This window comes from Scatophagus argus, chromosome 13 (assembly GCF_020382885.2).
Source record: "Scatophagus argus isolate fScaArg1 chromosome 13, fScaArg1.pri, whole genome shotgun sequence".
NCBI classification, from domain to species: Eukaryota; Metazoa; Chordata; class Actinopteri; family Scatophagidae; genus Scatophagus; species Scatophagus argus.
In genome coordinates, this window is record NC_058505.1 from 3,951,424 (window position 1) to 3,965,121 (window position 13,698).

The 13,698-nt window shown below is 47.0% G+C and overlaps 1 protein-coding gene across 3 annotated transcripts; it reads left to right on the forward strand.

Annotated features, from left to right (window-relative positions):
• Nucleotides 1-937: 937 nt before the first annotated feature.
• Nucleotides 938-12,977, forward strand: mpz (myelin protein zero). 3 transcript variants are annotated; one of them, XM_046407602.1, is made up of 6 exons: nt 938-1,154; nt 2,783-2,949; nt 4,995-5,208; nt 6,025-6,154; nt 6,662-6,704; nt 11,341-12,977. In XM_046407602.1, exons 1-6 carry the CDS (start codon nt 1,109-1,111, stop codon nt 11,425-11,427), a joined length of 687 nt encoding a protein of 228 aa, XP_046263558.1. In that variant the 5' UTR covers nt 938-1,108; the 3' UTR covers nt 11,428-12,977. The 3 variants fall into 3 exon arrangements, with proteins under 3 accessions (XP_046263558.1, XP_046263560.1, XP_046263559.1); XM_046407604.1 differs by having other exon boundaries at nt 12,370-12,977; XM_046407603.1 differs by lacking the exon at nt 11,341-12,977 and adding an exon at nt 11,005-11,298.
• Nucleotides 12,978-13,698: the final 721 nt, after the last annotated feature.

Consider the following 13,698-nt stretch of genomic DNA (forward strand, 5'->3'; position numbering starts at 1 on the left):
TCCTCATATCAACCGGTTTGTGTGTATATACATATATATATATATATATATATATATATGTAGAGGGTCTCTCCCCACACTCACTGTGTGTGTGTGTTACTGGAAAAGTGAGGAGTGGGCGCTGCACCGTGAAAACACGTCTTTGTCTAAGCAGGAGGAGAAAATGAGGCTAGAAGAAAGAGAGGCCGAAGAGAAAGAAAGCGCCATTGACAGACGGGCAAACACCAGTCAGCCCCTGCCCCTCTCTCTCCATTGTCTCCAAGTGCTAGACGTCAGCAAACGACTGGAATCTGGATAGAAGGAGGGCGGAGAGCAAAGAGTCGGGCCTTTGTTCGGGCCGCTGGCATCAGACCCGGTGAAAGTCCAGCGAGAGGAGAAAGAGGGGTGAGGAATGGGGATGGAGGAGAGAGCACTGGAATGACCTCGCTGCAGGATCTCCTTCATCCCCTCCTCCTTCAGTGTAAACAGACAGAAATGGGCCGAGGCAGCCTCCCACCGTTCTCCTTGTAATGTTTGCATATGAGCAGTGATCACATACAGAGCGACTGCAGATGGTCATGATTCCCTGTCACACACCCTCTCTTGCGCCTACATGCCAAGCGTTGATTAGCGATCCCTCTCAGCTCAATCACATCACAGTGAGGGTGTAATCTAACGCATCACATTCATCACGGCCTAATGCTGCACCCAGTTTGCAAATTCGCCCCAAGTTGCCCGTTGTTTGCCCAATTAATTCACCAGCTACTGTACAGCACAGGTGCCTTTCGCCTGCGTCTTTTCTATCCACTTCAAACAATAACGTGTGCAATTTGTTTCAATGAGGGATGAAACGGAGAGAAGTGACAGGAGGGGTGGGAGGGAGGGAGCATGGAGAGGAGGGATGGGCCGGGCCGGGCCTGGGTGAGGGGTGTGGTTGGGTATAAACCAAGGGACAGTGGGTTTTCTGTTGTTGTCCTGTTGCCCTCTGTCCTGGCATCCTGCACCCCTCTGCTGTCTTTCTTTCTTTCTCTCTCCTCCTTCACTCACACTGCCTCCGGAGTGGGACTCGACTGACTCCTGTCAGATCTGCGGCACCGGTCTTTTGGGAGCTCCATAGAAGCCAGAAACCATGCTGACGTTTTTGGCGCTGGCGTCGGTTGTCCTCCTGGGAATAGGTAAAAAAAAAAGACTAAAAGAAAGAATGAATCTTTTGAACTTTTATGAAAACAGAAAACTGAATTTCCATTGATTGAAAGCAGGGATGTAGAAATAGTTTTTCCACTGATGTGGGGTTAAAGGTTAAATGAGGATCTGATGAGGAAGGATTCTTCTATTATTCCTCTTCAGTGCTTCGCTAAACACTCTGATGGACTTGATGATAATAATAAGGGTCAATAGACTGAGTGAATCTAATTGATCTACACTGGATTAGTACTAAACTAAAGCACTTCAATTAATATCTTAATATTTACTTGCTGCATTAAGCTTATTTACTTGATTGATTTAAAGCCATTAGGAGACTTACTGAGGATATTGTTCATCAGCATCATGATAAATGGCCCTTATCTAACTTTGTCTCGTAAAGCAGGTGTCTCTAAGCTTGCAAAGTTAAAGAGCGCTAATGTTATGACTTTTAAACTGGCATTTGGCAGGAGTTTCTCAAGCAGACTGCTTTCTCTGCTCCCCTCCTGTCAGACATTTGCAGTTTTTTGTCAGAATTTTAATTAAAAATGTCAGGCGTGATTTCTTCGACAAGTTTCGCGGGGGCTGGCTGCATTAACGGTGCTCACTCAAGGACGCTTGCAGTGAAAGCTGTGAACTTTGGTGTTAAAAGAGGCAGAAAGCTCCAGGACACTAAGGGGCATTAGTGTGAACGGAGCTGTGATAATACTATGACCAGCGGTGGTCCGTTCACACGTTTTAGGCTGAGCTGAACAATGCAGGAATGGTCTCGTTCTGGCTAACGTCGGAGAGGCAGGAGTGTGCGGCTCTCAGCGCTTTGGTGGGTGTTTGAGATGCTGAGTGCATTTTCGAGGGAAGTGAAATATTGATTTTGCAGCCAAAACCAAATTAACATCGATCATTAAATATTATTCAAGCATAAACAGTGCACATGATTAAGCCAACATAATCCATATTAATGGAGAAAATTATGTCCCCCTTTGACTTTTAGAGACAAGCAGCACCATTCCAGCGTCAATGCAAATATTTACTGAGTGCATGTCTGTACCAGCGGTGGATCTCTCACCACTCAGTGTGTAGTTTATTGGTGTCTGTCTGCTTTTGTTTTGCTGATTTTAAAGGCGAAAACTCATAAAGGCTTATGTGAGTCATGCTTTGTGTGTCTCATGATTAAAGGAGGAGGTTGAAAAATGTTCAGGAATGTAGAGAAACACGGTGTACCAAAACAAGGATGTACTGTATGTCCAACGGCAATTTTATGTCCACTCGTGCAGGCTGCCGAGCTGCTTTGTCTCTCTAACAAAAACATTTTGCGAGTTGTGGTTGTAAAGGGAAGACCAGAGAGGAAAAGTAAAGGTAATACTTGATGCCATTTCAATTTGTTTATAGCTCAACATCACAAATTGGGCTCTACCATCTCTGGAGTTTATGACACCATCTGAGTCGAGTGAGGAAAAACTCCCTCGGGGATGAAAAATTAGATTATGAAATATGTCAAGGCTGTGGATGCAGGAGGACAAAATATTAAACCACAATCATGTTGAACCCCCACAACATCTGACTCCTGTTTTGGTGTGGATGTGAACTGTAAATTAACCATATCTCGCTTTGTGCCTGCCAGTGCCTGAGCAGTCCCAGGCCATAGTGATTTACACCGGCTGGGAGCGCCACGCCCTGGTGGGCTCCGACATCCGGCTGTCCTGTTCCTTCTTCTCCTGGCGCTGGACCTCGGAGGACGTCACCTTCTCCTGGACATACAGGCCTGATGGCTCCCGGGACAGCATCTCTGTAATGCACAAACTTCCCCTCTCTCTCTCTCACACACACACACACACAAACCATGAGCTGCTGTGTGTATTGATAAGTGTGGTGCAAAATCCTGTGAAGAAAATGTGCTGTGTTGTCAAGTTGCCAGATAAAGCAAAGCAATGAAGCAGAGTTCAGACAAACCCACTATACACTATCTGTCCAGCACCAAGACAGACAGACAGACAGAGTTAGTGATCAGCTGCTGAAGGGAGTATTTAGCATTTTGCAGCTAAATCTAATAATCTTTAATGGGAGATACACCAGAGGAGATGAAATTCTGGCGATACTGAACTTCAGCTTTTCCACATACAAGAAGCTGCAAATATTTTTGAAGCACTCACATAAGGTCTCTCGCAGCAACAGAAATGCAGACAAAAATGGTTATGATGTCTGCCAAAAGACTGTTTTGTTGTTGCCATCTCTGCCCCTATCAGGCAACGAGGAGGAACAGGAACTTAGTCAGAGGGGGTGGTGCGCTGAAGCCACATAGCATGACTTGTGGGTGGAGAAACCCTTGACTCTAACAATGAAAAAACAAGGTCTCTCATTAATTCTGAGATGAAAACAAACCGGGTTTGTGTAGCTTTAATATCAGGATCTCGAGCTTTACACATGACTGATCGCTTTCGCTATACGGGACGGACCAATTCATGAGTCATTTTTGCGCGCTCTCACCAGACGGGATCCTTACAAATCATCAAAAGGAATCGGTTTAATTCGGCAAATACAGGACTGTGTGATCATCTAAAATGTCATCACACACTCAAGTGCAGTTTTCATGTATTAACTAAAGAAGAAGACAACAAGCGCAAAGAAACTTTCTTTCCTAATCTTCCTCTTGCTGCCTCCTGCTCTTTAATTTCACTCTCTCTGCCCTTATCGTCCTGCCATCTCTCTAATCTCTCTATCTCCCCGTCCTGACTGCGCCTCCCTCTGTCCACCTCCCTTAATCTCCTCCTCCTCAGCCCTTGCCTTCTTTGTCCCTCCCCCCCTCTTTCATTATCTCCTCCCCTCACCTCCTTCACTTTCATCCGTCTCCTGCAGTGCCCTCACTTTGAAACTAGACTTCTCTCTCTTTTTTTTTTTTCCCCCTGACTTATCTTCTGTCGCTCATTTCTTTACCTGCCTGGACAGATTTACAGTTTCATATGTTTGTCTGTTTTCATGGTGCATTTGTCCATCTAAGATGTCCGAGTTGGCTTCTCTTTTTCATCATAGGGGTTTTTACGGGCCTTAAAACTACAGAGAGACACAAGCTGAAAATTTAAATTGTTCAGCAGGATCTCAGTCAAGTTTGACTCTGATGTTATGGCGTTTGGGGCATTGACGCACACCTCATCGCCCATTTAGGTTTTCCTCTTAAAATCTTAGATCAGGATTTAAGATTAAAAATAAGCTTCTTTCAAAAGAAACTTTTTTCAGTGCTTGACTTTTAGAAATATAACCATGAACATGTTTTTCTGCAAAAAATCAAAGAAAAAACATCTGATGTCTAACAGAAGCAGCCACACAAGAGCTTAAAGTACAGCAGCTTAAGCTACAGCAAAATCTGCTGCTTGAAATAATATTTTATATTAACAATGGATCAAATGAGCGTAATGTTAGCACCTGAATCTGTACTTTCGCGCCTTTCATCGGTTTACTCGCTGAGCTCTCGCTGTGCCTGCTGTTTCTTTGGGCAGAAGGTACAAACTTCGCCACTGGCAGGTGAACAAAATGGAGCATTTAGCAGCTAAAAAGTCGGAAGTTTTCGCAACACTCATCCACGAATAAAACCGGATTTGGTTTCAGCCTTCAGTATCTGACAGGTTTCGAGCCTGCTGGAGCGAACTAGACTGTCAGGATCCTTTTCATGACTATACAAAAATGAAAGCAGCTGTATCAGCTACATGACAACAAACAAGCCCCCACACAAAAGCAATGCAAAATAGTGTAACAGTGACAACAAAAACGGTCTGTTGCTGAATGTCGTTAAGCTGACACCACACACATAAACAGTCCGATGACCTCTCTGTCCTCCGCAGATCTTCCACTACACTGGTGGTGTCGCCTATGTCGACAACAAGGGGCCATTCAGGGACCGCGTGGAGTTTGTTGGGAACCCCAGCCGCCGTGATGGCTCCATCCTGATCAAGAACCTGGAGTTCAGCGACAACGGCACCTTCACCTGCGACGCCAAGAACCCCCCTGACATAGTGGGCCGGCCCTCCAGCGTCCGCCTGCTGGTCTTCGAGAAGGGTGAGATGTGGGAGGGAGTTCAATGAGTCCTCTGGGAGTTTCTCAGCAAAATTAAATTCCACAGTCATGTAAAGTCTAATGCCTGCATTGTCTTACATCTGTGTCTGCTCATTAGCTTTCCACTGAGCCCATATGGCATATTTTGGTGAATTTTCTTCGTCAGAAGCCAACTGTTCTCAATTGTTGTTGTAATCATTCCAAACTCTGAAATTAATCTCAATTTGCGCTGTGCATCAGACTAAAGCGAGTACCGTGGTAAGACCAGTCGTCGCACAGCCTCGTTTATAATTCCTCGCACCTCCTGTTAAATGAAATCAATTACAATTTTATCTCTCTCTCTATTTGAGATTGCTATCATGTGCCTCGCTTTTCTCTCCCTCCTCGTCGCCTTCTCCTCCCTTTCTCTGTTCTTTCTCCCTTCTCCATTGCCTTCCACCGTCTCGTCCCTTCCCCCACCTTCTCCCTCCGCGACTCCATCCCCGCACTCACCTTTATTCTGCCTTATCTTCTTTTCTGCCTCTACTGCACTCATATTCCTCATCTTTCATTCAACCTTTATTTTACCTTTGCTGTCTTTTTCTCTTCCACTTTCATCTCTACTTCTCATTTCCCTCCTCACTTTCTTCTGCCACCCATTTCCTCCCTGCTATGACAACTTCTTTTCTTCTCCAACTCACTGCTTTATGGGTTTTTCCTTTCTTCATACCCTCTCTTTTCCTCTGAACACTCAAAAGCCTCTCTGTGTCACTTTCTGTCGCGTTCTGCTCTTCTGTTCTCTGTGCTCGGTGTTCTAACCCTCCTCTCCTCCGCCTGCAGTGCCCATCCAGGCTGGTGTGATCACAGGAGCCATCATCGGGGTGGTGCTGGGTCTGCTGGTGCTCATTGTGGTCATCTACTACTTGATGAGGTTCCTGGTGGCGCGCCGCGTCTTCAGCCTCAGTGTCAGGTCAGTGACCGGCCTGTGGCCGGCGGCGCTCTGCCAGTCGGGTCTGTGCCAGGGACTGGAGCTGAGGCCGGAGCCCATCCCTGGCACCGACACCTGCGTGGCCAAGCTGGCATAGCTGGCATAGCTGCCGTGCCACAATTTGATTTAGTTAGGTATGTGAGGTTTAGATTTGAAGTTAGTCAGCGAGAAAGAGGACGATAATGATCTCTCATTTAGATTTAATCTAAAAACAGTACTGCATAGGTCCAGAGGAAGATGATTAGAAGTGGTGAAGCGAAGTAGGTAATCCATGAGATCATGAAGATGATGGATTCATCATCTTGCTTATACCCATCCAATCTTATGAGGTCTTAGCGCATCTAGCACCTGGGGGCTTTGTTTCAGATAGGGCCAGTAGATTAAGTTGATGTTCTCTTTATGATGGCTGCCAGGCAATGCTGCCCTGTGACCACTGGAGGGAGAGATAGATTCGACATCCTGACATTGTCTTTCTTTTGTCCCCTCCAGCAAACATGGCAAGAAAAAGAAAGAGGGATCACAGCAGAGACAGGCAAGTTCCCTCCTCCCCTTCCTCCACATCCCCTCTTCTTTTTCCTCCTCTTCCTCCCTTCCTCACACATTCGATCATATGCACACATGATGTTGACAACACCAAATGCAACAGCTTGCCGTGTTGTTGTATTCAGGGGGCTAAATAGTAAAATGACATCCTTTTGGAAAGATTAAAATAGCATTCAACGTTTGAATATTTGTTGTGCTCAGGAAACGTGTTGTCAGAAGGAATATTCGTCTATTCTGTTGCAGCGCAGCCACACAAAGGCACACATCCAACATGACAGTGCATAACGGCACAGTCTCATAATCGCATTCCCCCAATGTCACTCTAAAGCAGCTGCAAAATGTCCGCACTCTTAGCCTGCTCCTCCTCGAAGCAACATATCAACAACAAAATAACACGTCATTCAAACTCTGCCCGGCGAACACTAATAACAGTGTTCAAGCTGTTAAAATTCTAGTGCCATCTCAGCGTTTCAGGTGCTTTAAAGCCCGTGCCGTTCCTCCCCTCTCTTTCTTGTGGTCCTCACCCCTCCTTCAGCCCCCGCAGGGGGGCCAATCAGCACGGTGCAAGTAAACAGCCACGGGGCAAAAATCGAACCAGCGACTGTGAAATGGCCGAGGCCGTGTCACGGCCTTAATGCTATTGCTGTATTGAATGCAGACTGTGATTTGCTCGCAGTGGGGAAATGGACAGGAGCTGCTGATTTCGCTCACTGGGAGTCAAATGAAAATCACTGGGCCTATTATGGTCTGGGCTCTTATCAGTGGTTTTACACTGCTGCACGCCAAGGATTTGGGGTATTTTTTTTCCTCTATCCCTCATGGGAGTGTGATAGCCTCAAGTGGTGGATTAATCAGACATTTTGGTGGCTTGTATTCTTTTGTGAATACAATCCACCAGGGCAAGTGCTGTTTGATTACTCCGTGGTAATGTGGGGGCTGGATGGTTGCGGGGGTGTATTGTAATCGACTGTACGCTTTGCATGCTGATAATGAAAAAAGGAAAGTTAAGGGACTTGAGTTCAAGGCATTTTGCTAAATCAAAAAAATCAGCCTTTGAATGGGAGTCGTGCAGAGATCAGAGGTGTTATTGTGACGTCGCGTCATTTAGCTGCAGGTAGAAGCTAACATAAAGACGAAGTGGTGGCTGTGGGCATCCGCTGGCGGGTAGGAGTGTGCCGTCGTTCCCCCGTGGCTCACACCTAAGGGGGTGACACCAGCGAGGGCCGATCCTCCCTCCCTCCCTCCTTCCTCAAGCAAGTGCGCTCATTCTCATCTCCCTGGAGCCCCTCTTCCTCCCTCTGTCTTCTTCTTTCCTTTCTACCGCCGTATGATTGTCAGGTTACTCTTGAGCTGCAGTCAGTTGCTCTCAAGTGCCTGCGGCGGGTGACAGTGCATATATGAATAAATAACTCGCCGCCAAAAGGACACTGAAATATTTGACAATGTTGTCATTTACAGTTACTCTCCTGCACGTCTCGGCTTGCAAGGGAAATATACAGCGAAAACAGGCATTCCATCTGAGCTCACACTCCCTTCTTTTATTTATTTTTATTCCTCTCTAGAAGCTACGCCGCACACATTGGACTCGTGGGATCTTATAGTGCACTCATAAGTGCTTGTTTGATCAAATAGCCCTTATTAGGAGGCTGTGCTGACACAACACAATTTTGTATCAGCCTCACCATCTTCGCTACTTTCTGTTTGCTGGGCTTGCACTACAAATCTCCAAAAGGCTGTGGGTGAGGGAGCGAATGAGGGAGTGAATGAGACAGAGAGACAAAGGAACCCTGTGGTGTGTGCTACTCCCCATTAGGTGGAGGTGTGGGAGCAGCCACACACATAAGAAAGCTCACAGGAATGAACACACATGCTGTACTGGAATGATAATTGAGTGCACTCAGTATCGATCTGAGCACACAATCACGCACACACACACACACACACACACACACAACCCACCCATTCTTCTTCTTTCCACCACTTCCACCCTCCCCCACCCCCCACTTCACTTCACTTCACTTCACTCCCTCTCTCTCTCATTCACATTCCTTTTATCCGGTCCCCAGTCTCCCTCTCCTCAGTCGCAGCCTCCTCCTCTCCGTGCCTTTGACTTTTCCTCACTGACCATGAGAGGCATCTATCTGTCTGTAAATCCCCCTCTCCTCTTGCCTTTTTTTACTCCCTCTCTCACTCACTGTCAATCCTCCCTCATCTTCACGCCACTCGTTCCCTTCCCGGTTTCTCTCCTCTGCCTTCCTCAGGTCTTCTGGGTTCTGATCAGCTTCGGTTCTGGACAGGAAATCACTACCTCTCACTCTTCATCTACCTCTCTTCCCCTCCCTCCTCACCTGTCACCGTCTCTTTTTAGCATGCAGCAGGGGGATGCAGCCACTTTACCTACCCGTGTGCCTCCCTGCCAGTCCCTCCTCTTTTGCCACTGTACCCACATTTCCTTTGAAGTGTGTGCAGCCCCTGTAACAAGGCTGGTTCTGCATTCTGCCTAAGCAGGCTCGACTGTGTTTATGAGGCAGCCCTGTCATTAGCGTGGGAGCTCAGCAATATTGTGCACAAAAAAAAAAACTGTGTCTACCGTGGGATGCATAATGGTAAACAATACAGTGATGTATGAGACAATGTGAGTGTGATCGAAGGTAATGACACTGGATGGGCTGCACAGCTGCCCCATCGAGCCGGATGGTAGTCGCAGCATACGCCTCGATCGCTGTCTTATCAGAGTGCGTGCTGCTTTTGCACAGAGTATAATTAAAGATGATAAATTTTCTAATGCAATCAGTGGGGTATTATTAGCCGAAGCTTCAGCGGGTAGAGGCAGCCTCTAGTGTGCTTTCCACTGTTGACTAACTTGATGTATGAGAGGAAGTATTTCTGTCTGTGAGACTCCAGCATGCTCAGTATTCACTCTGTCTGTCCCCTTTGCTACAGCATCCTGGCCTGTAGTTCAACCTGTGGAAGAGTCTTATAAGTACACAGTGCTGTGAAAAACATTACATAATGTATGGCTGAAGTCTCATTAAGCTCCATCAGAGCATTATCGTGCACTTGTGACGCTTCTCGATAGGTTAACGCACAGGTTAATGCACTGGAATACAGCTATTGTAAAGTTAAGTGTTGCCCTGACCTCCTCTCCACTCTGTCCAGTCCGTCCTGATGAATTTGTTGTACTCAAGTGAAGCCTCACTTTCCTTCCTTTTTCCCTCCTTCCTCCTCTTCCTTTTATAGAATTCTCCTTGGAGATGTTTTTAGACATTGCACAGACAATGTACAGAATGAGTGGGAGTGAATGGATGAGTTATATAAACTAGTTAGATGAATATTTGAAGCGGATGTTTAAAAATATGACATGGCCAGTCAAGCATGTCCATCCCTGACCATGTCTGCAGCAAAATGGTCTAACATATAATTTATTTGCCCCATGGAGTTGAATTATTTATTTACCAGCCCAATTATATGATCTATAAACAAATATTTCAGTGCAGTTCTGCTCCAAATGCGTAGTGGGAGCAGGCCTCGAAATGCAGCTCACACTTAAACTATTCAATTACATTCGGCTGAGAGGTGAAAGTCTGGAACAAATTTTACTGTCGTTTGCCCCCGAAAGGTCAAGACAAGACACTGCATCTTCAGTCTAAGCACAAAAACACAAGAACCAAGAAGAAACAAACAAAAAAAAAAGCAGAATTTGAATAACAAGAACAATCATTAGTGCAACACTAAATCTGAGGTTAAAAAATAAACTTAAAAGCAAGAACAACTTTATTTCAAATATGAAAGTGGCTCATTTAAATAATTCAAGTGAGGTTATGAATTTTATGTGTGGTTTTAAATTATCCGGGTTACATGGAAGCGTCGTTCCTGCAGTGTTGTAATGATTTTATTTCATTGTGACAGTCAGAACATGGTCATTTCAGCTGAAATGAAAGCCATATCTCAAGTTTTTTAGACAAATTCATTACTGGCATTAAAATTTCTATCAACAAGTTGATGAATTAATACTAACTGGTGACTTATGAGTGTGATGAGAGCGACGCTGATGGAAAAACAAGAACTGCTTTGACTGGACACACGGTCACATTTAAAGACATCAGTAGCTAGAATAGTGTGATCCCAGTAAGAACCAAATCTGGCTGTGTGTGTGTGTGTGTGTGTGTGTGTGTGTGTGTCATTGATCAATTGTCACTTTGTCACTCAGTTGTCACAGGTGTATGGAGCCCGCCTGCCACTGTGTCCCATCCTAACGCATGGTTACCTGTTTTGTCACCCCCTTACAGCTCTGGACACCGCCCCCTCTCACTTGCTACCCCCTCCCCTAAAAGGACTGTCTCTCTACCTCCTCACCCCTATCTGTCTCTCTCTCTCTCTCGTATGTCTGACTCTCACTTCCTCCTCCTAAATGTTATTTTTCTCTCCTCTTCACACAGCTCCACCCATCCTGCTAACACACATCTCTCATCCTCTCATCTCTAACCCATCACCCATCTCACCCCTTCTTCCCTCCTTCCTTGGCCTCTCTCTCTCTCTCTCTCTCTCTCCCTCACACTCCTTTCCTCCTGAAGTGACTCTCCTCCCCTGTTCTCCCCCCGACCCCTCTCCCTCCTCCCCCACAGGGCCCCGTGCCTCCCGCCGAACCCTCCAAGGTGAAGGCGGCCGCCTCGGAAAAGAAGAAGCAGGAGTCACGCAAGGATAAGAAATAGGATACGGGGAGGGGCTGGGGCGGGCTTGCCGGCCGGCTGCTCCAGCCCGTACGCCAGGTGATGGCGAAGGCCCAGCCTTTGCAGCAGCAGCGAACCATAGTCAGAAAGACAGAAAAGGTGGGGGGAGGTGGGGTTGATGGCTCGGGCCGGGTACTGATGACCATCGAGCTGGAGCTGACCCGCAAAAATGAGGAGGAGAGGCCCAGTGGTGAGGAAGGGATGAGGAGGTCCAAACCACTTGACTTCCTCTCCCAGCTCGCCAACCAGCTCACCTTCAAATAACCGACCAATAGGGAGGCGGGGGGAGGAGCCATCAAGGATAAGAGAGTGGGAAGTCTACTGAGGAGAAGGCAGCAGAGTTAAACCACAAACGTACTTTACTCCCACCACAATGCCAACCTGAGTCCCTGAGTAAATGAGTCAAATCGTATCTGCTCTTGTCACAGGCTGGTGACTGTAGACGCAGCTATACGGGCCGATATCTAAGATGTCGTGATAATCTCTTACATCAGCCGGCACCCTGAGTACTTTTGTCAGGTCATAAGATATGCCATTTGAAGCGAGACCCTAAGACGGCTGGGTTTGATAACAAAATCTAAAAAGCTGCTCCCCGGGTTTTGCCTTTCTGGTTCCTTTCATTGTGATCCCATCCACCGAAAAAGCTTTCTCCAAGTGCGTCCGATACGCATCACGAATCCCAAGCTGCGGGGACAAGCCAATTTGCTTTTTCTCGGAGGCGCCGTGTCAAACTCTAACTTTCTGCCCTCACACTGATCTCCATTCTTTTCCTCTCCTATCCCATTTCTTCCTCTTTCACTGTGAATTTCCTGACTTTCTTGTTAATTCAAATTACAGAAGTGATTTATATGCTAACTGCTCTATCCTGTCTCTCTTCTTCTCTCACTTCCCTTCCCTCTTTTCTTCCTTTTCTTTCTCCTATAGATAAAGGTCTGACTTCTCCATGACTGCTTCCACTCCTCTAGTCTGCTCCCTCCTTTTCTGCCCAGCCTGATGCAACCCCCATTATTTCCCATTATCTCTACTCTTTCAAGACAGCACTGGCTGTTAGAATAGTCCTACTATATCAGTGGCAGCAGTGTCAAATAATTTTTACAATGTCTCATTGGAGACCCCGTATGCACTCATTGGGCAAACTGTAAAACTGTTTAAGGCCTAACTACGCACATAACATCCTTAAGAGGAACCTGAAAGACATCCCTCTGTGTTTAGAGTCCCCTGAATCTTCCCCTTAATGTTTACGACTCAATCGCACACACTGAGCGGAGCTGTGAGTGCACTCTGGACTTCAGATAGAGAAAAAGGGAGAGAGGAAGAGAAGCGGAGGAGAATGATAGTGGGAGAGAAATATGATTCCTGCTCCCAGCCGGCGTAGATAGAGGTTCAAGCCCTCGAGCTCGGGGTGATTCAATCCTCTCACATTTGAGCTAATGGAGGTTGTCGCCGTGTCCCTGCCCCGGCTAAAGGGGGCTATTTCTGGCCCTATAAGAGCGTACGGGCTTACTGTAACAGCTGCACATTTTTCAGCCAACAGGGGGGTGGGGGGTGGGTGGGGGGGTGAGCAGAGAGACAGAGGCAAGCATGGCGGGTGGGGGCGCCTGCTGTGCTGTTTGTGCCAGAGTGCATGAGGCTTTCCGCTGTTGACTCGACGGCCGGCGACTGACAACCTGGAATGACGTCACGGCCCGCGAGGGCTGGCGGACGCCCTCAGGAGTCCGACAAAGGGGTTTACCGGGAAGAGGTGCAGCTTGCGTGCTCTCAGAGTTATTTTAGGTCCAGTTAATCCGCCCGCACGTTCCTCCTCGGCAACCCAGGGCTAATTATTTTAGCACGTGCTGGTAATGAGATATCTCTCTCTACATCTTCCTCTCTCCCTCCCTGTCTCCTCTGCTGTCTTCACTCCTCTGTTATTCACTCTGTATCTCTGCTCCCATCTTGGGACTCATCTCCTCCCTCCGAACGCCTGTTTCGTTCTGTCTGTCCTTACTTCTTTGGCTTCCTTTATCTCTTCCTTTTCCTGTCGTCTAGTGACTCTGCACTGCATTATTCCCTCCACAGAAAAGGCCTATACACAATCCACTCCTCTCTTTAAGCCTCTCCTTATCTGACTGCCAGGCCTACAGCTCAATGCTCTGCTCCTCTGCTCTCTATCTTCTGTCCTTCCTCCTCGTCCTTCTTCTTCTCTTTTTGACAAACATCTCTCTCCCCTCCATCGGTCTTGTCCAGTGATCAACAAGCGCCCTCTCGCTTGCC

Bases quoted from the DNA above. Each gene is read 5' to 3' on its own strand.
- mpz (XM_046407602.1), top strand. From the start codon at position 1,109: ATGCTGACGTTTTTGGCGCTGGCGTCGGTTGTCCTCCTGGGAATAG. The intron at 6,155-6,661 runs GTCAGTGACCGG...TGTCCCCTCCAG, and splicing joins GTCTTCAGCCTCAGTGTCAG to CAAACATGGCAAGAAAAAGA. The intron at 6,705-11,340 runs GCAAGTTCCCTC...CCTCCCCCACAG, and splicing joins AGGGATCACAGCAGAGACAG to GGCCCCGTGCCTCCCGCCGA.